General features: G+C 41.0%; 1 protein-coding gene across 8 annotated transcripts; it reads right to left on the minus strand.

The window, feature by feature from the left end:
* Window positions 1-652: 652 nt before the first annotated feature.
* Window positions 653-25,601, minus strand: MAPK15 (mitogen-activated protein kinase 15). Of its 8 annotated transcripts, XM_040547597.1 has the most exons (14): window positions 25,449-25,578; window positions 22,384-22,517; window positions 21,968-22,066; window positions 21,517-21,546; window positions 19,085-19,175; window positions 17,456-17,586; window positions 17,134-17,297; window positions 13,999-14,138; window positions 11,887-11,944; window positions 9,851-9,988; window positions 8,881-8,986; window positions 5,403-5,703; window positions 4,791-4,942; window positions 653-1,539 (listed from the first exon to the last, which is right to left on the minus strand). In XM_040547597.1, the coding sequence occupies exons 2-14, from the start codon at window positions 22,513-22,515 to the stop codon at window positions 1,336-1,338; spliced, it is 1,746 nt and encodes a 581-aa protein (XP_040403531.1). In that variant the 5' UTR covers window positions 22,516-22,517; window positions 25,449-25,578; the 3' UTR covers window positions 653-1,335. The 8 variants fall into 8 exon arrangements, 7 of the variants coding, with proteins under 7 accessions (XP_040403531.1, XP_040403530.1, XP_040403533.1 ...); XM_040547596.1 differs by lacking the exon at window positions 22,384-22,517 and having other exon boundaries at window positions 25,449-25,601; XM_040547599.1 differs by lacking the exon at window positions 22,384-22,517 and having other exon boundaries at window positions 25,480-25,489.
* Between the last annotated feature and the right edge of the window lie 268 nt (window positions 25,602-25,869).

Raw genomic sequence — 25,869 nt, forward strand, 5'->3', positions numbered from 1 at the left:
GCATCTTAAACTCACAAGAGCCAACGCATTGTGCAGGGTGCCGCCTATACAACCCTGTCATTGCCGTTTACTATTTCTGTCTGTACCTGAGATAGATGGGAAATGCCTATTTTATGAATATAAACCAGGGCTTCCCAGTGAGCTGCATTCCCAGCTCCCTAGTATTACCAGATTTAAATGTGCACACTGCATAGCAGAAGCGAACCTGTTACTATTTTTTCATTTAACTAGACTTTGGTGTTTAGGTACTAAAAGATAAAATGGATATGCTATCAATGGCAATGGTACTCGTATCTTGCAGTTTAGTGCCTGAATCCTCACTGTAACCACCATCCCAAAGTTCTGGAATAGCAATCACTTATCAAAGGTGAAGTAAAGTTTCAGGGACAGAGACTTCTTATAAGAATTTAGGAGTTAAATAAGAAGAAGGTATTAAAAATCAGCATTAAACCAGGAAAACAGTTTTAAAGTTTACTGCATTCCTAATGCTGCCTGATGACAGCTTAACGATGTTGCAGCAATAGCATCTCTTGGAACATTGCTTTCTGTAAGAAAAAAAAATTACCATAATCTTATTCACTGAACAAAATAACCCTTGTATTTCTCCCCCTTCAACAGACTGCAAACATCAATTAGAAGACGTTTTTTTTTCTGTAGTGCAATATAAAGAATTTATTATTGCAACACTTACAAAATATATTAATGCATGGTAGGTAGGGTATTCAATATTCTAACAGAATCCACATATATTTAAAATACTTCTCTACTTGATTTTGTTGAAGTAGGCCACCATTACCTTTGTTTAGTCAGGTTCAATCATTTACCCTGAAAGAGTCCTATAGAAATTAGTGTATGAAGGGCTTTAATGTTACCTGTGAAGGGTTGTTCAGTCTTCTTGGTCTTCAGCGAACAGTTAGTTACTTATTCTGCTCAAAAAAATTCTGGACTTAGGCAGTGCACCCAAAGCTGCTAAAGAAACCTGAATATATCTAAAGACAGTCAAGCATCAAAACATTGCAACTTTCTGTAATTTTTTTTGCAATAATTAAAATGAGGAATATGAACTGACATTATTCAATGTTCTCAGATTAGGGGAGCAAATAGGTCTGTGTCCTTGTCTGGGAAGACTGTAAGGCAAAGGGATTAGATTCTTTTCCCTGTTGGTTTGTCCAAAGGAAAGTGGTACATTGTTCCATGCAATGAATAAAGCATTTCTCTTCAGCTGGGATAACTGTAAAATGCCTGTTATATTTGGCTCTCACTTGTTGTTACTGTCTGAGTTAGGGGATTGATGAGATGAGCTGTATTCCACCTGGTTAGGACTCTTCATATTCACTACTCATGTTGTTGTGCAGAATTTGATATTGGAAGACTCTGCAGTGCAGATTTACATATAGTTCCATAGGCCTGGGAGTAACTGCCCATTGATGCTTTTGGATCACCAGCAGCTCCCATATTTGCAGTAACCTGGAACATCTTTTTACTGGATTTCAGAAGGGGACGAACATCTTTGCTGTGAAACTGAGTATTTCTTGGATTCTGTGTGAGAAACAAAAACCAAGACAGTTAGAAATCTGTAATCGGCATTCTAAAATACAAGTAAGGAACAAAGAATTTGCTTCAGCTGTGGAATAGAACAGATCATGAATGTTAATTGACTAACAAACAAAATAGAGTGTTTCATAATATTAAGAACAGGGTGGCAAGAATGATGTGAGGGAGAAGGGTTTTAAAATGGGTGTATCAGGAATGAGTTAGCAGCATTGGAGCACTGAAGCAAAAGTTCAAAGGTCTGTTTGGCTAGTATCTTGTTTTCAGTGGTAGTGAATGGTTTAAATAAATGTACAAAAGACAGGTCGTCCTCATCATTTCCCAGTACATCCTCCTGGCTTCTGCCAATCGAATGGCTTGGTGTGTGTCTGAGTTGGAAATTGCTTATGGACGTTAGCCCATGTGGGGAAAAGTTAATCATGTATTAATGCTTTAAAATGCATAATACATTACCGTATATATTACTGCAGCTTTAAAGGACAGCTGTTTCACTGCAGCTTATGCTTAGTGAACCGCTTTAGTTAACTGGAAGCCACATTTCCTCTCACTAAGTGTAGCACTGACTGCTGTTGCCCCAGCCATTATAGGAGTCAAATGGCTGAGAACAAGAGTTTCATGAGCCTGACTTGATACTGGAAATGAATGCAAAATGAATGCAGAGCAAGCTGGAATGTCAGAACTTTTCAGCTCCTGCTGAGGCTGACCAAGAAAGATGGAAAAGTCAACGTTCACTTAACACATGATTAGCCACAGTGCTGATGAGCGCCCACCACAATATCTTGTCTCTGACAATGGTCAGTGTTAGCCTCTCAGGGAACAAATACAAAGCACAGGGCACATGTAGCATGATCTTCTCCCTCTTATGTGCTTCCAGTAACATGAAGTTAGTCACAAGTACCTAGAGAATCTTCAGAATGCATTGTTTATATACATAAACAGCAGGGGACAGGACTGAAACCTTCACTGTTAAGCAACAGCAGTCCATTAGGTTGGTAACAAAGGTAGTACAAATTCTCCAGCTAAATTTGGAATATCCAACTGTGTCAATCAGGTTAAAAAAGAAGTATGCTACCTACGTGCTCTGGACTTCACACACCATCACTTAAGAGAATTTAAAAGCAACTGATCTGTGATTCTTGAAGTCAAAGGGAGCTGATGATGACCTGAACAATGCAGTGATTTGAAATGGTGTTCAAATTCTCACTTGTCTGAAGTGATAAAATTGAAAGTAGAATGGAGTCAAAATTAGCCTGTCCTCTAGAAAAAGGGCGAAGGAAAGTATGGTCATAGATCTCAGCACATCTCAAAAGAAGTTGCGTTAAAAATTCAAGATGGGAAAAAGAAACAGGAAGAGAATTTGCAGAGAAATTTCTACCTTTTTTATTACAGTTAGCTGATAGTTATGATCCATTGTGATTAATATTTAGAATGGAATAGAATAGTTCCCTTGGAAGGGACCTTCAAAGATCATCAAGTCCAACCGCCTGACCACTTCAGGGATAACCAGAAGTTAAAGCATATTATGAAAAAAGGCTGAGAGAGCTGGGGATGTTCAGCCTGAAGAAGAGAAGGCTCCAAGGTGACCTTATTGCAGCTTTTTCAATACTTAGAGGGGCTTATAAAAAAGATGGAGAGCAACTTTTTGCTCGGTCAGACAATGACAGAGCAAGAGGGAATGGTTTTAAACTACAAGAGAGGACATTTAGGTTGGATGTTAGGAGGAAATTTTTCATTCAGAGGGTGGTGAGGCACTGGAACAGGTTGCCCAGAGAAGCTGTGGATGCTCCAACCCTGGAGGTGTTCAAGACCAGGCTGGATGAGGCCCTGGGCAATCTGATCTGCCACCTACTGTGGCATTCCTGCCCATGGCAGGGTGGTTGGAACTAGATGATCTTTAAGGTTCCTTCCAACCCAAGGTGGTCTATGATCCTGTGATTAGAGAGGGCATTATCCAAATGCCTCTTGAACACAGACTGGCATGTTAACCACCTCTCCAGAAAGTCTGCTCCAGTGTTTGGCAACCCTCATGGTGGTTAATTTTTCTTAATATCCAGTCTGAACGTCCACTGGTGCACTTTTGTGCTGTTCCCTTGCATTCTATCATTGGTTACCAGGGAGAAGAAACCTATACCTCCCTTTCCATTTCTCCTGCTCAGGAAGTTGTAGAGAGCAATGAAGTCACCTCTTAGCCTTCTTTTCTCCAGACTAGACAACCCAAGTGTCCTCACAGGACATGCCTTCCAGCCCTTTTACTGGTTTTGTTGCCCTCCTCTGGATGCTTTCAAGTATCTTAATAGCTTTTGTATATTGTGGAGCCCAGAACTGTACACAATATTCAAGGTGAGGCTGCATCAATGCCAAGTAAAGTGGAAGAACTGCCGCTTCTGGATGGCTGGCTATGCTACGTTTAATGCACCCCAAAATACAGTTTGCCCTCTTGGCTGCCAGTACACACTGCTGATTATTAAAAAAAATCCTGCTTATGAGGCAGAAACCTAGTATTACAAAAGGCTGCGTTACTTCGTGTTCTCTAAAGTACCTAAATCCTGTATTAAAGTTCAATGGTCATTCACAGAACTCCTGCACGAACCTATAGGCACTGAAATGCTCTTACTCAAGTCAGAGATGACAACGGCTTCATTTGAAAGACTGCGGTTAGACTTAAAATTCCAGGAGAAAGTTTGTGTTTATAAACCCAGACTAGCTGAAGATCAGCATTATGTATGTTGGAGATGTAAGGTTTAAGACACATCTCTGTCCTTGGTGTTTCCTGGTCATTACATGGTCTTCCTCTCAACATGCTGCCTTTTGTACAGAACTTAGCTGAGGGTTGTAAACTTCATTAGTAGACATAACACTGGAAATGTGGGTATTGCATCACAGACGACTAGAATATTCAAGCTTCTGTCTCAATCTACTGCGTATTAGAGGTAAGTTATGACCAGTTATTTCCAGAAACATCAGTTAGCACACTCCTCAGTGCTCTAGTAAAGGGAACGTATTCAGTACAAGACCTGTACCATTTGACTGACACTAGATACAGGCAATGAAATTGCAGTGTATATCTTTATCATAAGTAATTTTAACTGATGGACAGTTAGTAATTTAGTAACTATCAAAGCAATATGACTTGCCTCTCATGTAAGTATCTTTACGAAGCTGCAAATCAAGATATTTTTTGTCTACGTCATTTCGGTCCCTAAAAAGTTATCTGTTTTCTGTGCAGGACTGCTACTTACATTACAGAGGTTCTGTACACTTGTAGGAAGTAGTTGAGCATTTGCATTTGCCCATGTGATTTGTCTCCCCAGTTTTCCATTGTTAGAAGTTTTTGCCTGTTGATCATGTGGTGCAGAATGGTTCCTGATCACAGCACCAGAATTTGCATTACCTGCAGGAGAAAAAACATGAGAGAAAGTAGGAAAATCATGAGGACACAGAACACACTAACTGAAGCGGGGACAGAGTCACTGAGTCAGCCTCTGCCACATCACTTCATCTCACTAATGGGACAAAAATATTCAGAATAAAATTAGAAAGAAGTTGCAAACAAAACCGGTTCCAAAAAGCAGGGGAAAAGAAAACAGCACCAGAGCAGTAAACGAAGAGAAAACAGAAAAGGAAAAGGGTCAAGACTGAGGCAGCCAAGAGCTAAAAAGAACATCACACACTCAAAACTCATTCAACAGTGTTTTGCTCGTATGTCATTTTCCTCCCACAGTTTCACTCTCATTTTGCCCTGTTAATTCCCTCAGTTTCTTTTTCCCCGTTCAATCTATTTTCCTCTTTCTTCCCCATAATAATGCCTCGTTATGGTGGATTGCATCCAATTGCAGGATGGTAGTACCTACTTTGAATAGCAATGTGTGTTATAGGATTGTATATCACATTGATCCTTGATCTCTGACATAAAGATCTTGCTAAATCTTCACTCTGGATGGATACTTCCGGCTGGACACTAGTTGCAGTTCCACTATGCATTTGTGGATTTTTTAGAAGAGGTGGTGTTGGTTCTCTCTGGCTCTTCCTGGTGGGTAAAGTCACAGAATTGGAATATGGAAGAAATGGCCTGGATTGAGATTGACTTAGTTGAATGTTTTCTCTCTGCATTTGGTCCTTTGGATGGCTATTTACTTTCGTTTCAAGGATCATCTACAGAAAGGAAAAGTCAGTTAGACTTAACACAGCTACACAGCAAAGCAGAGGAATAAAAAAAAAAAAAAGATGCAAATAATTTATTTCATGGGATATGTAACAATTATAATTTTAAAATTAATTTAGGGTTGGAAAGAAAATAGAAATAATATTCTTAGTGGAAAGAAAGAATGGGCTGAAGCCTTAAGAAAAAGGATTGGGTCAACAGGCAACTTTAATGCATCTTTAGGGAGAATACCACTACATAAAGTTGTCATTAGCTACAAGAAAGGCAGAATCTATATGGCAAAAAATGGTTAACACTATGCTGTTTCTTACCATCTCTTTCTAGAATTTTGCCAAATCAATTTTTAAATTGTCAGAGGAACATATGTTGCAGTTAGTTCATAATCTCACCTACCTCTACATGGCTATTATCTAGCATTAGAATCCTTGCTGAGGTTTGGAGTCTTGGTACAGCCAACTTGCTCTCACCCTCCTCTGATCACAGTCATGCCGAACTTGGCACACTATCATTAGGATTAGTCAAAATTTGTTTCTTAACCTTGAACCTAGATTATCTGTGAATGATCTACTGATGTTTGTAATATCTTTTCTACCTATGCTCAGTATTCATTTTATTCAGTCATCTGCTCATGACTCCTAACACTTTTTCACAGTAGAGTTTAATTTTTTTTCCTTTAAAGACCTTAAAAGAAATGTTCAGTATGTTCAACTTTTTTAAAAACCAACTTTCTTTTTCCTTTTTAAAAATTTTAATTGCTGTTCAGAGAAGCAATAACACTTTTTCTCTCTCCCTGGAAAGCTGGTCACCCTTATCAATCTTTCTCATTCTTAGATTTTCTGATCTCTAAGCTTCCTTCTCAATCTTTTCTTCCCACTGACATTCTTTTCAATGCCTGTTTTACTACATTCACGTTCCAGCTCCTGCTCTTCTCACCATCTTCCAGCTACTTTGCCTCATAATATTTACATAATATTCACTGAAAAAAAAAGGAAAAAAGCCCAAAACAATTTCTCATCCTGAAGTCTTGACTTACTTCCACTTTTGCTGCTCCTTTTATTTCATTGTTAGAGCATTCACTGTTGCTATCCTCCTCCTACTGCCTCACACCACCATTCAACTCAGTCCATTGTGTCCTACAATTAAATCTGATTTATCTTAATTTTGTTCTTCTTTCATTCCTTTAAACATTACATTTAAACAGTTACTTTAGTTACTTCTGTTCTGCAGAAGTTTCTGTCTTTCTCATCTTTTCTCTCTTGCTCTGTTTTTTTAAAGCAGATCTCATCTACTCATATTATTTCACCAAAGATGTACCTCTCCACCGCCAAATTAGTCAGCTTTTTATTTTCCTTTTGATCTTAACATGTCTACCAAATAGCATCAAAATACTACCTTTCCTTTCTCCCCTGTACAGCTAAAAGTCCTGTATCAGCTTTTTTTTCTTCCTTGATTATTACACTGTTTTCTGATTTTTCAAGTACTATTATTTTCCCACATTAATGCATTCACAATATGGCTACTAAAATATCACTGTCTTTTATTATTAGCACATCAGCTACGCTTATCCTTCACTTGCTCTTCCTCCTCTCCTCCTCTGTCAATGGTTCTGTAATGTGCAGAATGGGGGACAAGAGGCTGGAGAGCAACCCCAGGGAAAGGGATCTGGGTGTTCTGGTTGACAGTTTCTTCACATGGGGGAATGGAGGGTGGGGCGCTGATCTCTTCTCTCTAGTGACCAGCAACAGCACCCCAGGGAATGGCTTGAAGCTGCATCAAGGAACATTCAGGTTAGATATTAGAAAAAGGTTCTTCACTGAGAGAGTTTTTGGGCACTGGAACAGGCTCCCCAGTGAAGTCATTGTGGCACCAAGCCTGACAGAGTTCAAAAAGCATTTGGACAACACTCTGAAACATATGGTTTGACTTCTGGGTGGTCTTGTCTGGAGCCAGGGACTTAATGTTCACTGTAGGTCATTTCCATCATGTGATATTCTGTGATTCTGTAATTCTGAAACCTGACTGTTCTGTGTATGTGGTGCATCATGCAATGGCACTTGACTATTATTGAGCAATAAACATAAATATGTGATAAAAGCTTACATGCAAATCCACAAAGGAGCTCAGAAAGAGAACCAGGATGTGGACCCCAAATAATACCATGCCAAGCTGCTCTCAGGCCAATTCACAGGAACCACCAGCCAAAGATACATCTGCACAAACTGAGAGGAACACGTGCACAATGGCAAATGGGAACTCAAATTAAGGACTCCGGGGAAGCAAACACCTTGACTGGGCCCCTCCCAGAGCTGTCTCAGCAGAGCCATCAGCCCTTGGTGGTGATGTGATGGCTAGCAGATCAAGCCAGTCTAGTCAGTGAATGGCTCAAATAGCCTGGGAGCACAGAGGTGAGTGGGTCTCTAAGGGGATGAGAGCACCTCTGTACCTCTAGGTGTGAGAGCACAAGAAACATCAGCTAAAGGGCCTAGAAAATCCAGGGCAGCTGTATAGGTATGCGTGCATGGTCTATACCAGCAGAGTAGGGCTGCAGTCTCGGGGGCTCATATGTTCAAGTGCAGTGACTGGGGGGCCTAGGATCCAGGGGACAGCTACTGGTCAGACAGTGTTTGAGACCAGTTGCTGTAGGGATCCAGTGTGCACATACTCTCAGTAGTGGACTTCCATTTTGCTCAGCCAGAGAAGTGAGTAGGATGAGGCTATTGGTGCTATGTTTGTGTGAGTGTTCTGTCTGTCTGTCTGTGACCTGTGTGGCTGTCCATTTATGTATGTATATATGTAGTGTGCCTACGTTCTCTGTGTGCCTGAGCCTACAGGGAACACCTTCAGGCTTTCTACTGGCTGGACCTGGGGACACCGAGTGGCAACAGCCTCATTTCTTAGGCTGTTGGATCCAGCCTAATATATTTTCCTCTAACACAGTCTTTCTCAGACACCAGGCTTTACAGACTTTTCTTTTCCCAGTGGGAATCTAGATTTAAACACTTCTCTAAAAAATTATGACAGTATGATAAGAAGCACCAAGCTGTACCTATAAGTAAGCATCAAAGGGGAATGGAAATAGAAGAAAATGACAGAAATCAGTAAGTGTGTCAAGAATTACAGGTTACCTGGAGGACTGAGATTTCAGAAAATAGAATAGAAGAACGTACCTCATACAATTTATTTCGATATTCTGCCACAGACAACTGGATATCATCACCTAAAGGAAGAATCACATCATAATCCAAACAGGGCTCCCTGGCAGGACAATGAAACCTAAGATGACAACACAATATAAGTCACTAAGACTAAAAACAGCTCCACAGTTTAATATGGTATTACAAAGGATTGTCAGATCATCTAGTGTGATCTCTAGTCTAAATAGGGTTAGAGAGAGTTAGGATTTAGCTTTGTCTTTTTTTCTACCATGGATATAAAGGAAACTTGTGCCAAAAGCAGGTCTATACCATTTCAGCAGACAGCGGCAGAAACTGCACATTGATACATGTGCGCTTGCAGCCCAAAAAGCCAACCGTATCCTGGGCTGCATCAGAAGAAGCATGGCCAGCAGGTCAAGGGAGGTGATTCTTCCCCTCTGCTCTATTCTCATGAGACCCCATTTGGAGTACTGCGTTCAGCACTACGGCCCCCAGCACAAGGGCACAGAAGTATTACAATGAGTTCAGAGGAGTGCCACAAAGATGATCAGGGGTCTGGAGCACCTCTCCTAGGAAGACAGGCTGAGAGAGTTGGGGTAGTTGAGCCTGGAGAAGAGAAAGTGCCAGGGAGACCTTATAACAACTTTACAATACCTAAAGGGGGTCTACAGGAAAGCTGGGGAGGAACTCTTTGTCAAGGACCAGAGTGATAGGACAAGGAGTAAACTAGAGGAGGGTGGATTTAGATTAGATGTAAGGAAGAAATTCTTTACTCTGAGGGTAGTGAGGCAGTGGAACAGGTTGCCCAGATAAGTTGTGGATGCCCCATCCCTGGAAGTGTTCAAGGCCTGGCTGGGTGGGCCTTTGAGCAACCTGGTCTAGTGGGAGGTGTCCCTGCCCATGGCAGGGAGGTTGGATTTAGATGATCTTTAAGGTCCCTTCCAACTCAAACCGTTCTATGATTCTATGATATTAGTCTCACCTTTTCACATAAGGATGCTGAAGGGCCTCCTCTGCTGTCAGCCGTTTATCAGGGTTAAACACTAAAAGTTTCTTCAGAAGATCCAAGGCAGGCAAAGGAGTAGAAGATGGTAAAATCTCTTCAAATGTTACTTGTTGCCTAGAAGTCAGGAAAAAATGATATAAGAACCCAGTGTCTAACTCACAGGTAAGTCATGAATTACAGTTCTGAGAATCACATCAAGGTGACACCTGTCTCCAGAGTTTACTCACAAATAGTGTGTCATAATTCTGGAACACTCAAAAGCACAGGTCTGTGAGTATGATAAAGACTTTACCTCTTTGATTAGGTTTGGATTCCTCCCTCTCAGTGCTATGAACCTACATGAAGTGCCTACCTAACTTTTAAGACTAGTCTTTCTCTTGTTTCAGTGGAAAGAGAGATACAGGTCAGTATGCCAGAACACAGAGTAATAATCAGTCTTTTGGAAGTACTTCTTTTCTTCTTTTGACAATGCAGGAAGCCCAAACTCCTAACTTGCATGTTTCAGTTGAAATGCCGATTCCATGAATACAACCCTAAGACCACATAAATATATTTCTATATCATTTGCAACGAAAAGATTAAGTTTAAAAATCTGGTTTTGCATTTTTTAAATCCTGAAGATATTTATTAACATAACAAACATGACGATATTTAATACATTTCATAGAATCATAGAATCATTTGAAAAATCAGTTTTAAAACATTATTTTTACTCATATTTTAAAACATTTTATTACTCCATGACAACATTATTTTTAGTTTAGAAAAATGATCCAACATGGAATTTGGATTTGGATTGAATGGCTCAGAAAAAATCATGAACAAGATTTCACTTGTTCTTTTACCTAGCTAGAGCTGTCTATCAGAACCTAGCCATTTGTATTCCATATTTTCAGGTGAAAAAAAGGAGCATAAAATCCAGGTGTAGGACTGTCAAAAAAAAAAAGTGCATTTCAGCTAGGAATGAATGGAGTTTTCCAGTTGTTTTCTTCCACTGTGTGTAGAAGGTTTATAGAAACAAGAGAGCTCAGAGGTACTACGTTGGGTTGACCCTAGTTGGCAGCTAAGTCCCTTGCTTGCTTACTCACATCCCCACCTCCACACCTCCTGCTCATTAACATGCAGCAGCCCCATTACAGGATTCACTGAGAGGCTAGGCAGTCGTAGACAGTTGTTTAATCTCTGTAACCATAGCAGCTACACCAAAAGCACACTGGTACCCTTTTGAATCTTTGAAGTAGCCTCTCCTGCAGCAGTCTATACCAAGAATGTACAGAGCCTCTTGGCCAGCCACAATAGCATGCTTTGGCCACTCCTTGCTTGCTAGGCTCACTTTCTCTAACACATAGAACTTTTAGGAACCCACTGTCACTCCAGAAATCCAGATGGGTTCTGTGCCTTTACACCCTAATGGTATTAGGGTACACTGTGCACTGGTATCCACCAGAGCCTTATACTCCCAAAAATAGATATATCGGTAAGCAGTCAGAAAACTCATACCACACATAGCTGGGCTATTGGTAATGCTGAGTCCCTGATGAGGAGGGATGCCCATGTCACATATGAGTACAGAGTACTCAAAGACTAGTGACTAACTTTCTATGGCCTTAAGAATGTTAAGTTTCCTAATTTTTACTAATCAGGTATGTAATAACTGACTAATTTACTTAAGCAGAATTATCAGGCTTTCCATGTGTGAACCAATGACATTAGATACCTAAAAAAGTCAGGATAGGAAAATTTATAATTTTGAGAAAGTACACATGACGATAGCTTGGAATCTAGGTCCAACCTCATTTTTGCTTTGTTACTCCCAGACTACAATGTCATCGCTCTTCTCAGCATTCTTTTCTTTTTAAACTTTACATCCCCTCCCTAGAGTCAGGTGAATGTGCAGAGAGCAGAAAGCATTTCTACTGGTGAACTCTGGAAGGTGAACAACAGGTGATTTTTTGTCCACATTATACAGTAGATTGTTGACTTCTGAGACATATTTAATATACCCAGCTTACCAGGAATTCATGCGGCTAATAACTGAGGCCCTGTAATCTGATTGCATAGCCAAAATATCTGGAATAATGAAAAGATACCATTAATGCTAAGATTCGGGTTACCAGAGCTATACAGTTCATGAAGGAAAGCAAGTATTTGACATTAACATAAGAATCATAGAATCATTAAGGTTGGAAAAGATGTCCAAGATCATCTGGTCCAACCATACCCCCACCACTGATATCACCCACTAGACCATGTCCCACCTTTCCCTAAACACCCCCAGGGACGGTGACTCCACCACCTCCCTGGGCAACTCATTCCAATATCTTACTACTTTTTCTGAGAAGAAATGTCTCCTAATTTCAAACCTAAACCTCCCCTGGCACAACTTGAGGCCATTCCCTCTAGGCCTATCGCTGGTTATCTGCAAGAAGAGGCTGAGTCCCAGCTCCCCACCACTTCTTTCAGGCAGTTGCAGAGAGCAATAAGGTCTCCCCTGAGCCTCCTCTTCTCCAGACTAAAGAATCCCAGTTCCCTCAGCCGCTTCTCACAGGACTTGTGTTCCAGACCCTTCACCAGCTTCGTAGCCCTTCTCTGGACACACTCCAGGGCCTCAATGTCTTTCTTGAAGTGAGGGGCCCAAAACTGAGCACAGTACTCGAGGTGCGGCCTCATCAGAGCTGAGTACAGGGGAACGATCACCTCCCTGGTCCTGCTGGCTACACTGTTCCTGATACAAGCCAGGATGCCGTTGGCCTCCTTGGCCACCTGGACACACTGCTGGCTTGTGTTCAGGTGAGCGTTGACCAACACCCCCAGGTCCTTTTCCTCTGCACAGCTTTCCAGCCACTCTGCCCCAAGCCTGTAGTGTTGCATGGGGTTGGTGTGACCAAAGTGCAGGAATCCGCACTTAGCCACGTTGAACCTCATCCCACTGCCCTCTGCCCATGTACACGTCGAAAGAAGAAATTAGCCTAAGAAAGCTCAATAGGAAATCCTATGGAAGGGGGATGGAATACTGACTTACAAATGCTCTTTCACGGTTCCTATTTACTTTTTTGTAGATTTCATAAGCATGTACTCTTATACCTACATACTTAGAAACACCAGGATATCTGAGGCAAGATTATCTGGCCTGAATCACTTGTGTTTTAAGCAGACTACAAGGGATACCAGCTATCAATTTCTTCATTGCGCCTCTGGGGTTCTTTTTGATTGGTTACAATGAACAGTTGCTGTGGGATTTTAGGTTAAGTTGCTGTTATTAGTTTAATTTTCCACATTTGAAATACTTTGAACATATGTCTATTTTGTACTTGCTTGTCTTGCAAAAAAAGAAATGTGTCTCGCAACCTTCTTGCTGTGTTTAGGATACAGGACTTTCTGATGGGCAGTCATTTGCCCTGTGGTCTTATCAGAGTGCAAGCGTTCCGGTCACGACATTAGCAACACACTCTTCAATTATATTGCTGAGAATGGTCCTAAAATGCTATTCACATTTTTGTTATTAGTGCAGGCTATTCTTCTAACCTTAGTTTTGGTGTTTTCATATACATTTTCATCCATATTTTATTCACAGCAACCAAATCTCCAAGAAAAACTATACATACATTTAAACTAGAATAGAATTATCCAAAACATGTTCTTAAAATAAAGTTAGCTATCTTTCTAAAAACTATTTGTTAGCTCAGTCAGAACATGTTATGTTGCAAAAGTTAGTAACCAGTATAGACTGTTAGACTAGAAGGTATAGAAGACAGTCATAATAACGATCAATTTTGGATTTAAAATATATTTTCTCCAGCTTTCAATTATGTATTTAGATTTCCAGACCGAAAAGTCCAATTTACTGTTACTACAGAAGTCCCTCTGCAGTATGGTACTCTGTTTTAAACTGTTATCATCTTACCAATCTTAAAAATGTTTTCAAGGCCTGGTTCTTGTTTCTCATCTAATCAAGTATAGGCCTACTTTCCTCTAACACTAACATTTCACAGATAATCTTCAGCTTCCTTGGGAAGATGTTAGAATAACCTACAACAGATATATTCTTCCTGATCCAGCCGGGCTGCTTGCTTTCACTCTTTTTATCTCTTCTCTACATAACTTTCTCCATAGAAGAGTCTTACCTTCTTGGGATGGGGCAGGAATGACCCTCAAGATCTGCTCTATTTGATTCACTGTTGATGTTCCAGGAAAAAGAGGTTTCCCAAGTAGCAGTTCCCCCAGAATACAGCCAATGCTCCACATATCTACCCCTTTAGTGTAGCTACAAATAAAAGAACAGAGTTAGGTTTATTTTTCCAGTACCTAGTATTCATATCATCTACATTACCTTATTTTGCTAGAAAAATAAGCTTGATTACTCCTTGAGTATGAATGCTCACAGGTTTTGATTATAAAGTGAATGACACTGCTGAATTATGAAAGTGGCAAGAGCAAAACAGAAAAAAGACTTATCCTATTAAAAGTCTATTCTACAAAACCAGAAAAGGAACTATATTAAAAGTATTAAAAGAATACTAGGATAAGGGAATATATACATTTCACATGATCAATAGTGAAGATACAAGCTGCTGTTTAGAAACAACTGTTAAGAATCATAGAAAGGTTTGGCTTTGCTTGGTTTCTCCCTGCAGATGCAAACTGCAGCTCTGCACTCTCTCTGTGAAGCCAGACCTTGCTTCCAGAGGTCATGTATTTTCTTTTTCTGCCCTAGTTCCAGAAGGAATTCCCTGTTCAGCCAGGCCGGTCTTCTGCCCCATTTACTTGACTTGTGACACAATGGGATTGCCTGCTCCTGAGCTTTTAAAAGGTGGCTCTGGAAGAGCAATCAGCTCTCATGGGCCCCTGGACTCTCTAAATCCAATTCCCAGGGAACACTGCTAACTAGCTCTCTGAGAAGCTTAATGTCTGCTCTCTTAAAGTCCAGAGTGGCAACTCTGCTGACCTTTTTTCTCCTTACCCCCAAAATTTTGAACTCCACCTTGCCTGCCCTGCCTATCCCTCCTGAACAGCCGATAGCCCTCCATCCCAGCAATCCAGTCATGGGGGTCATCCCACCAAGTCTCACTAATACCGACGATATCATAATTCTACGAAAGGTCCAAAGCTTCCAGTTCATCCCATTTGTTCTTGATACTGTGTGCATTCTTATACAAGCATTTCAGACGTCTTCCTGAACTTGCAGTGCTCCCTGGAGTGGCATAGATGCTCCTATTAACCTTGCCACCCTAAAACAGTGCTGTACCATCCCTTGGCTTAACCACAGTATCCCTAATGGTACTCCCACATCAACCCTAGTTTAAAGCCTTCTCAATCAGTCTTGCCAGGTTACAGGCCAAGAAACATTTCTCCCATTGACAGAGGTGGATCCTGTCAGGCTACATCGTTGGCATCCACATGAAAGAGGAGGAGTGGATAATAGTCTAAAGGCTGTATCATGCTCAAAAGCTATACAGAGATATAATCTGAAACATAGATCTGCACCAGAAGGAGGAAATTTCTGAAACAGAAATCATTAAGAAAATGAAAGGTGAAAGCTAACTTACCTAAGGCAATGATCTTACCTTTTTGCCTACTAGATAGATTCATATGTCCTAGCAGTATTTGTACCAAGCTGCACACACACACAAGGTTTCGGCTCCATGCAGTCTGCTCTTCTTTTTTGAATGCCATCTCATTATATACTCCTTTCTGCTCTCGAACTCTCCGTCTCTCCAAGTGAAGACTCAGAATTGATGACCATTTTCTCCCACGCTCTCCCACATTAGATTCTCTGTTCTGTGCTCACCCTCCCACCTTTTCTGTGTTTTTTTTTCTTTTTTTCTGCTACATGCTGGACTACATATGCTCATCTGGAAATATGAGACCTGATACTGACTTAGATGCTACAGATCATATGATGGACCAGGCTAATGAGCCACAAACCAATACCACAGACAATTAGGTACTATACAGTAACTGGTCTACAGTAACTGTCCATGTACAGATTCATATCTCACATCTTATCTACCTTTAAGGTAGGCAGCTCACCTCTTTCCTAGAAAGTAAGAACCTTCATATGTCCTGAAACATAACCTGGCAAAACCTCTTTCAAATGAGAAGTTGCTAAGCAGAAGCTAGCTTACATCAGCCAACTCAAAAAGACATTTGGACTGCGGATGACTATGCACTCATCCAACAAAGCCAAAATATGTATGAAGAATTCTGGAAGACTAAATACCACTTCTAGAAATGGGATGAGAAACTCTGAAGTGTTAATAGTAGGTCTGTTCTCATAGCTCGATGGCTAAATATGCTTCAGTGAGTTGTAAAGAAAAAGACAGTTATGCTGTGTGCCCATGCATCACATAACAGAATGGGAACATCCCATAACAGTTATTCTGCTTTCTGTTATTGCTGCAGCAAGCAGAGAAGGAGTGGTATCATACCAAATGAAGCATCTACAATGAAAGCAAAAGATTAATAATTCCAATTTCCCTCAGCTAGCTATGCATCACCCTCATTGGAAATTTATAGAAATTATATCTGCAGTCTTCTTGCCGTATTAGCTGTTACAGCTGAGACAAGCTTCTTTTCACTTCAAGTTTCTTTCCCTAGTCCTAGAAGGAGAACAGAAGCTGCAGAGTTCCTTACGCAAGTGAGCAACCAAACATAAAAGACAGTATGAACAAGCAAAAACTCAAAAACAAAAACACCTTCCCCAACCACCCACACTCCCCCTCAAAAACAAACAAACAAACAAACAAACAAAAACCTACAACAATAGAGAAGTATCAGCAATACTCTAGGGAAAATCCTCTTTAGGGAAAAGTGGAATAGGCTAAAACTTTCAACTCCGTTGGCAGGGAAAAGAAAAGCAGTGCTTGAAAAGGAGCAACAAAACGAAGACGAAAAACCTGCTTCCTGGGGTCCTTAAAGAAAAATTTGGAAAAAGAGGACTGAAGTATTCAAAATTTTGTAAAGATGCAGATTTAAGGGGATAAAGAATAAGTCTGGTGGGAAAAAGGACAACAAACAGATGAGCTGATAATGTAGGTAAATTGGCAATCTAAGAAGCCAGGGAGGAAATGTACATGGCATGAGAGATTTTTCTGTTGCAGAACAGAAGTTTAAATGCATGCTGAGGAAATGAACCTGTGACAAGACATTGCATCTGGTGACATCTGAAATTAAAAGATTTAAGACTTCCCAGTCAATTACTTTTCCCAACAGTGAAGAAATTATACAATCCCATCCCTTTACTCATAACAAGCAGTTACCTCTGAGAGGAAAGTAAGATCTCAGGGGCTCGGTACCAGCGTGTTGCCACATACTCTGTTAAGGCAGGGTTGCCTTGATCCTCATTCATGCGACACAGAGAACGGGCCAGTCCAAAATCACAAAGTTTTACAAAGCAGTCTGCATCCAGCAAGATATTTGAAGGCTGAATTGAACAAAGGAAAATTAATAAGCTCTTTACTCTCTGAATTGCAGAAGGTTATTATCAAGGTTCTTATACTAGTCTCATTCTTTTCATACTTTTCCATTTAGTGTTTAACACAAAACTTGAGTGAAGGATAAAGACTAGTGACTGAAATATACCTTCTGATCTCTGTGAATAACATTTCCTGAGTGGATGAATTTAGTTGCTTTCAGAAGTTGGTAGAGAATGTAACACTTGTGGATGTCTTTCAGTAAATTTCCCTTCTTAATCACAGCATGTAAATCTGTCTCTGTAAAACACATCAGTAAAGGATTATCAAGTTACGAATATGTTCCTCAAAACAAGGCCAGAACAGACCATTGTACAAACTGTAACCTTCCAAGTGCATTCTCAGTGGAAGTTAACACTTTAATGACTGATAGTACTGCAACAGAGTCACAGAATCATAGAATCTCCTGAGTTGGAAGGGACCCACAAGGATCATCGAGTCCAACTCCTGGTTCCACATTGGACCACCCAAAAATCAAACCACCTGTCTCAGAGCATTGTCTAAATGTTCTTACACTGGCTGTCCCTGGAGAGCCTGTTCCAGTGCCCAAACACCCTCTCAGTGAAGAAACTTTTCCTAATATCCAACCCGAATCTCCCCTGATGCAGCCTCATGTTGTTCCTTCCAGTCCTATAAACTGGTCATCCCCTCCACTCCCCCTCATGATGAAACTGTAGACCACGATGAGGTTGCTCCCCGGTCTCCTCTTCTGTAGGCTGAACAAACCAAATGACCTCAGCCACCCTGTGGCTTGCCCTCCAGACACTTTGCCATCTCTGCAGCCCTCCTTTAGACCCCCTCTAATAGTTTTATGTCCTTCTTATATCTTTATGTCCTTCTTCCAAAACTGCACACAGTACTCAAGGTGAGGCTGCACCAGCACAGAGTAGAGTGGGACAATCACTTCCCTCGACTGGGTGTGTAGTAATGCTGTGCCTGATGCACCTCAGGATACAGTTGCCCCTTTGGCTGCCAGAGCATGCTGTTGACTCATATTCAACTCGCTGTCAACCAGAACGCCCAGATTGCTTTCCATGGGGTTGCTCTCCAGGCTTATCATCCCTCAGTCTGTACATATATCCAGGTGCAGAATCTGACACTTGCTCTTGTTGAACTTCATGCAGTTGGTGATTGCCCAGATCTTTAATTTGTCAAGATCTCTCCACAAGGCCTCTTTACCCTCAATGGAGTTAACAGCTCCTCCTAATTTAGTGTTGTCCACAAACTTAGTATACCTTGGAGTCCAGCACCCAAGTCATTTATGAAAACATTAAAGAGAATTGGCCCTAAAATGGAGCCCCGAGGAACCTCACTAGGGACTGGAATCAGTATGAGTCAGCGACTTCAGTCTCTCTGTATTGTCAGTTCAACTTGCCGCTTATGCTACAGTAATTGTTCCATTATTGCATAATTTTCTTACAGTAAAACTGCATGTAGTCTCTTCTATATTCTATTCTATTATCTCTTCTGTCTCTGTAAGCCTTCTAATCAGTTGCTCGCTGCCTTCCTTCTTCCATCTCAACCAGCCAGTTCTCTCATTATTCTTCCCTTCAAAGGTTCACTGCTATTCCCATCTAATCACAACAGGTATACACAAAAAACCTGTACTGCTCCAACTTACAAGTCTACTTACATGAATATTCATGTTGATCATTAACACATTACTACCACAGGCAGGAACAAAGATAACTCATAAGACAGGATGCATTTAAATGGCTGACACAACACTAAGTCTCACCCATGGACTCAAAGATGAGGTAGATGTCTTTGTCATTCTGAGCACGGATAACATCAAGCAGCTTGATGATATTTGGATGTTCTCCAAATTCCTGCAGAGGGAAGAGACCCAACTGTCAAAATCAAGTGTCTTTCTTGTGAATCACCAAAAGTACTATAATTTATTTCATTTTGTAATATTCTCTAGCACAAACATTAACATGTTATTTCCTTCATTATGCTTCTACTGAAATACTGAAAATTTATTTAAGCTTGCTCCAGTATGAAACCAATCAGTCTAAAACTCTGTATGATATATACATTAGTACTAAAAATCCCTCTACAGCATGTATGGATAAAATCTAGTCAACATTATGCATCTTATATTTCCTGCTGAAGGTAAAGAATTATTGTGGTAGTGCAAATTTAACAGAGGTGCCATCACCATTCATAATTAAAAATCCCAACCAACCAGAAAGGGTTTATTTGAAGGCAGGCTGAAGCACTATATAGACTGCAGTAATTGAACTGATTGTAATGGGAGATCAGGCAGCCACCATACTCAGAGATACAAAAATACAAGTATATTAAACTGGGGATGAATTCTGTCCTCACATTTGCAGATTGACAATACTGTCAAGACCATTTACTTTGTCCTCAACCTTAACAGCTTTTATTTCCTATGGCTAACACCTCTTCACAGCTAGAGACACTGTGAACACTTCACAATATGCCAACATTTTCATGAGCTACCCTTTGTAGAAAATACTACTTATCAGTCAGAAAAGAATCATCAAAATGCCCAGATTGTGAATCAACGTTTCTCAAATATAATGAACTTCATCAAGTGCATCAAATGTCTTTATGATAAACATACAGATGAAACTAAGGAACCAATATGTACAGGAAGGAATTTGCTGAGGCAAGCAATATAAGAAAAACATCCAGTTACCAATGAAAGAATATTTTTTACAACTTTCACCCTCTGATCTCTCAGTCCTGAATTTTAAGTTAGAGCTTTAAAAACCTTCAAAAAGAGTAGGTGTAAACTAAAATTCTTAAGACTACTGAGAACCAAAAGCCATGAAAGTACGGGCTTAATGGCACATTAACCACCTTCTCCCAAAACGTCTTGGTCTTTCCTTCAGGAGAGATAACCTTCTATTTCTTTTCACAGCTCTTCCTCCACCCATCTACTCCAGAAGTGCTACACTTTCAGAGATGATCTAACTCAGAATCAACCTCTTAGGAACTGTTCTCACATGTTTGTAGCTCTTAAGACCATTGCTTTTACTTCAGGCTTAAAGAATAATTGGAAACTTAAAAATCTCATATCTTTCGTACTTAAACTCGACAGTCATAGGAAACAGCCTATGAGCCCTGCCTTGCTTGTGTAATTAGCTAACCATATTATAACAACATTATCACTATTCCAAAACATTGATGTTTCTACATGGTAAGTTTATGGAGGAATGGACAAGTAATTTTAATGCCACTGCTAAGGTAATTAGGCCCAGCGTGTGGTTAACTATATTCAGACATGAGCAGCTGTAAGTAATTTCATACAGAACTTGCATTTTTAGTTTTGTTTTGATTACTTCAAGTGGTCAAGTTTCTTTCACACAGAATCACAAAACGACAGAATTTTAGGGGTTGGAAGGGACCTCAAGAGATCATCGGGTCCAACCCCCCTGCCAAAGCAGGTTCCCTAGAGCAGGTTGCCAAGGTAGGCGTCCAGACAAGCCTTGAATATCTCCAGAGAAGGAGACTCCACAACCTCCCTGGGCAGCCTGTCCCAGTGCTCCGTCACCCTCACCATGAAGAAGTTCTTTGGCATGTTGGTGCAGAACTTCCTGTGCTCCATTTTGTGACCATTGCCCCTTGTCCTATCCCCACAAACCACTGAAAAGAGGTTGGCCGAATCCCACTGTCTCACACACTTAAGATATTTGTAAACATTGATAAGATCCCCTCTCAGTCTTTTCTTCTCAAGACTGAACAGACCCAGGTCTCTCAGTCTTTCCTCATAGGGAAGATGTTCCAGGCAATGTGATGTGTTCTTTCCATGTGATAGAGGAAAAACATTTTGGCATGTAATCTTCTTACATGCCCCAGCCCCATCTCTGAGTAGTGGCATTTAAAATTTAAGAAAAATACTTTCCATCACAAGGAAGGAAGAAGCGACAGAAAGTGCAAGTCTATATGCTGATCACAGAGAAGGTATATTGCTAAAAAACAGTGAAAAAGCAGGGCACGTCTCAAGGGAAAAACAAGACCAACTCTCCATTTCATTCCAGTGCTTTTGCCCAGTCATGGAAAAACTCCTTGTCAAGACATTGCAGAAAAGAAGTGAAAAGAAATGTCAATGATGATCATTTTGAAAAAGGATGGGAAGAAAATATGTGAACAGAGATAATTAAAAATCAAAGAGTAGGAGGAAAAAATGGACCTTACCCGTAGGAACATAATCTCTCGAAATGTTCTCTAGAAATAAACAAAAAACATTTATTATCACATCAACAGAATGACAAAAGAGAGTATGGACTTCCAATGAGAGAGTTAAACCCATTCTCATTTCTACGGTAAATGGAAACTCCATGTGGTAGACAAGCTTGGAAAAAACTGTTTGCTCCCTAGAGAGTCACAAGTGTGCTCTAGACTAGGGAGAATCAAATTGTGCATGCCTATAAAGACACTTTTTCCTCAGTGACATCAAAAAGTAGTCCGCAGATATTAAGATATACAAAGCCTGACATTCATTGCTCCTTTTTATCCTATTGTAGCTGTAGACTATTTTACTACATAATTGTCAAATAACTAGTATCTTTTGGAGACATAAATCCTGAAAGTACTGATGAATTCCCACCATATCCCCTCAGGACACGTTATAAGAATGATACCTCACCTGAGCATCTGTTCTGTTCCTGAAGGCATCAAAAATCTTTTTAACAGCAACTATTTCTCCTGTCCTGCGATCAATTGCTTTCCATACAATGCCATAAGCCTAGGGAGGAAGAAGGACAGATGAATAGTGTACTACAACATCTTACACTGAGTTCAAACCTTCAGCACAGAAGCAGAATGAACTCAACAGAGAGCTTCAAATCACCAGCTACCTAGAAGAAAGAGAAACTAGGCCAATAAGTACTACTTGGTTGATATGAGAACTACGAACATCCATATCGTGTCTGACCAAAGGACCACAAGGTCCAGCATCCTGGCCCCCAAAGCAGCCAATAGCAGATGTGTATGAGTAAATATATAACAATGATCCCCCTTTACAGCTTCTTGGCCTCTAGTTATTTTTGGCTGAGGATCTACCTGAGCCAGAGATGGTTTCAGTGTATTTGACAAAGTCTCCACAGATGTGTCTTCCATTAACATGACAGTTTCCTCTTCACCCCATGGTGAAATATCAACAACAACATGCTGTTCCAAGGAGAATGTTTTCATCTCTAAGAAAGAAACCTTGTTATGACATAGGAATCACTAGATCAGATCACAATTGAATGTTCTTCCTATTTCTGGGTTATGATTTTGAATAAAGGCATAAAAAGATTACTCTAGTGACTATAAAACAACCACAAGGTAAAAACTTATGGAATAAGTTCATTGTATGGGAAATATCTTCTTAGTGTCTATTGGTTAAGAAATCATCTTCAACCATCAGACCTATGACATACAGCAAACATCATCAACATACACACACAACAATAGCAATACATCTCATTAGCTGTATTGTATTAAACAGGTGTCCATGCACTATATTTTCAGAAATACTTATCGCTGTTCCATTTCAGCACTGCCATGACTAATCCTAAACTGCCCTATCAACTAATGGAACTTCTGCTGCAAGACACAGGCTTGCCATATTAAGAATGTCTTTCCTAAAACAGTTGAACTTCCTATTCTCAGAAACCAGGCAAAAGGAGAGAAATCGAAAGAGTATAGTAAAATGAAGTTAAAATAATATAAGAAAACAGAGAGAAAGGGTATTTCCAATTACTTAGCTGATGTGACCAGAAATAGACATCTATCGCTCATACAGATAGGTTTGTCTGCTTAAGATCCTGAACAACACATCCTCTCCTGAAAATGAAATGGAAAAAAAAAAAAGACAACACAATCGCCAACAACCTAGTACTAAAACACTTATTTGATGTACATATACTCCAATGGCTTGCACTTCATGATGCATAGCCAAGGACCTGAACCCATATTGCAGGACCACAAATATTCTTCGAAGTCTGCCTTGATGTCACTAACTGAGTATTTAAGTACAAAAATCACTCACTATCGTATATTGGAGCTATTTTACTTTGTAAAGATATTTAAACATTAACTGGGCAACTGAGTGACAAATGACCCTGATGTGCAGACATAAGGCATTCCCTAGAATGTGGAAACTTAAGATTCAAATCTATGACCCCAAAATAAAAAAAAAAAAAAGAGATGGTGAAGGGCGTAAAGGGGAAGATGTATGAGGAGTGACTGAGGTCACTTGGCCTGTTCAGCCTGGAAAAGAGGAGGTTGAGGGGACACCTCATCGTGGTCTACAGCTTCCTCACGAGGGGGAGTGGAGGGGAAGGCGCCAATCTATCCTCTTTAGTCACCAGTAATAGGACCCGAGGGAATGGTGTCAAGCTGAGGCAGGGGAGGTTTAGGCTAGACATCAGGAAGAGGTTCTTCACTGAGAGGGTTGTCGCACACTGGAACAGGCTCCTCAGGGAAGTAGTCACTGCACCAAGCCTGTCGGAGTTTAAGAAGCATTTGGACTGTGCACTTAATCACATGGTCTGAAATTTTGGGTAGACCTGTGTGGTGCCAGGAGTTGGACTCGATGATCCTTATGGGTCCCTTCCAACTCGGGATATTCTATGATTCTGTGAAAATGGATAAGGTAAGGTAAACTTACCTTAAGGTAAACTGAGTAATCACCATTTGCAAGTATCATACTAGTTAAAACAGTCATCTAGAATAGGGAAAACTCAAGATAAATTTCCTGTTCCCTCAGTAGACAACACAGCTTTTAACTTGAAAAGATTATGAACAGTTTGAATTCCCTTACTGTGAAGGAACAGCTTATCTCCCTTGCTGCTGCACTTCTCTGCTCTATTTTTCTGGGCAGTCCTCACCTGTTTCAGGGCCTTTCAACAGTCTTTTAAGCACTCATGTAAGTTCATCAGCTGTGGAATCTTGCCAATACATATAGAGCTTTCTGCATATGAGAGGCAGAAAATGCAAGTATTTAGGAGACTGGCACTACCTGAGTTAAGAGCTTGACAAGCAGTTTTGATAATGTCAGTGGTGGCCTGAAGCCACTAAAGTCCTTTAAGGATGCCACTGTATGCTTGTGAAACAGTTTCCAAATAGAATCCTCAATTTAATTTTTCAGATGAAAGAATAATCCCAATTTTGTTCAAAGAACATAGCACATTAAGATATATTACATTCAGTCAGAGGGAGAAAGCTGAAAAGCACTAACAGTATGGCTGCAAACCTCAAGTCAGAGGCAAACCTGGAATGAAATACAGCCACAGGAAAGATCTTGATTTCAAAATGAGAACAGACAAAGCATTGTCTTAGTGGATAAGGATGACAATGTGCCTCTCTCAAGTGCCTCCATGTAATTGCACATGAAATGCGTAACTACTGCTGTCGACACAGCTAAACAACGGCAAAGAGTTGCTAGAACAGAGAAAAACAGCTAAATCAAGAAGGGCTTAGAGACCGAGAAAGATCCTAGAAACGAGCTTTGGCTCACATAAAAATATGTAATTTTATGTGAAAAAAATTACTTGATGTGGCATTATACCTTAAATAGTGGATTTACAGTAAATGTGAAAGAATTTGACAGACACAAACAAAATCTTTCTGAGGCTCAGGCTCATTTCACTAATAAACTAGGTGTACTATGTGTACTAGCATTGCTTTGTGTGGAAACACAAAAGTATAGCATAAAACATGCAAGTGGGAATGGTTCCCAGTAAAGTACAGAAAAAAAAATCTGGTGGGAAATTTAGACCTATTTTCAGTTTCATATGCTACAATCATAACATTTTAATTACTGATTTTTTTTTAAGAACAAAAAGAAAAAAAGAAGTCCCAGAAAGTTATCGATTTGTTATTTGTAATACGATTTGTGATTTTTTAAGGTTTAATAAGCATTACAAAGCCCTTTTCTTTTTTTTTTTCCAACTGGATTCACTCTGAGACATCCAACACTAGACGCGGTTCCGGTCAGAGGCAGGGACCGGGGCCGGAAGCGAGACCGAAGACAAAGCCGCCACCGGACTGGGCACCGGCCCGGGAGGGCGTGCCCGCGCTGCAGCGCAGGACCCCGCCGCGCAGCTCCCCAGGCTCCCAAGGGCCCCCGAGGCGCTCACCCCCTTGCCCAGGCGCCTCTTGATCTCGTACTTCTGGGAGACGAGCGCCTCCACCTCCGGCACGCTCATGGCGGGGGAGCCGAGGCAGCAAACGGCGCCGCCCCGCGCCGCACCCGCCCCGTTGGTTTCCGCTGCTATGGAAACAGCCGCGCCGGACGGCGCAGGCGCAGAGCGCGACCCCGGCCGGACGGCAGGCTGAGGCTGCTGTGGCCCTGCGGCTGCCCGCGCCTTCTGTCCTCCCCGCTCCCCCTCGGCGGTGCGGCCGTGAGGTGCCGCGGGCTGGGTCGTGGGGTCGCCGTGGCTGCTGGTTGAGGGGACGGCTGGTGGAGCGCAGCGTGGCCGCCGGCGGAGGGCTCCCCTCAGGCAGCGGCGGATTGTGGCCGTGGTGCCGATCGCGGCTCCCAGGGGTGCGGCGGGGGAG

The sequence above is a fragment of the Cygnus olor genome, chromosome 2 (assembly GCF_009769625.2).
Source record: "Cygnus olor isolate bCygOlo1 chromosome 2, bCygOlo1.pri.v2, whole genome shotgun sequence".
NCBI classification, from domain to species: Eukaryota; Metazoa; Chordata; class Aves; order Anseriformes; family Anatidae; genus Cygnus; species Cygnus olor.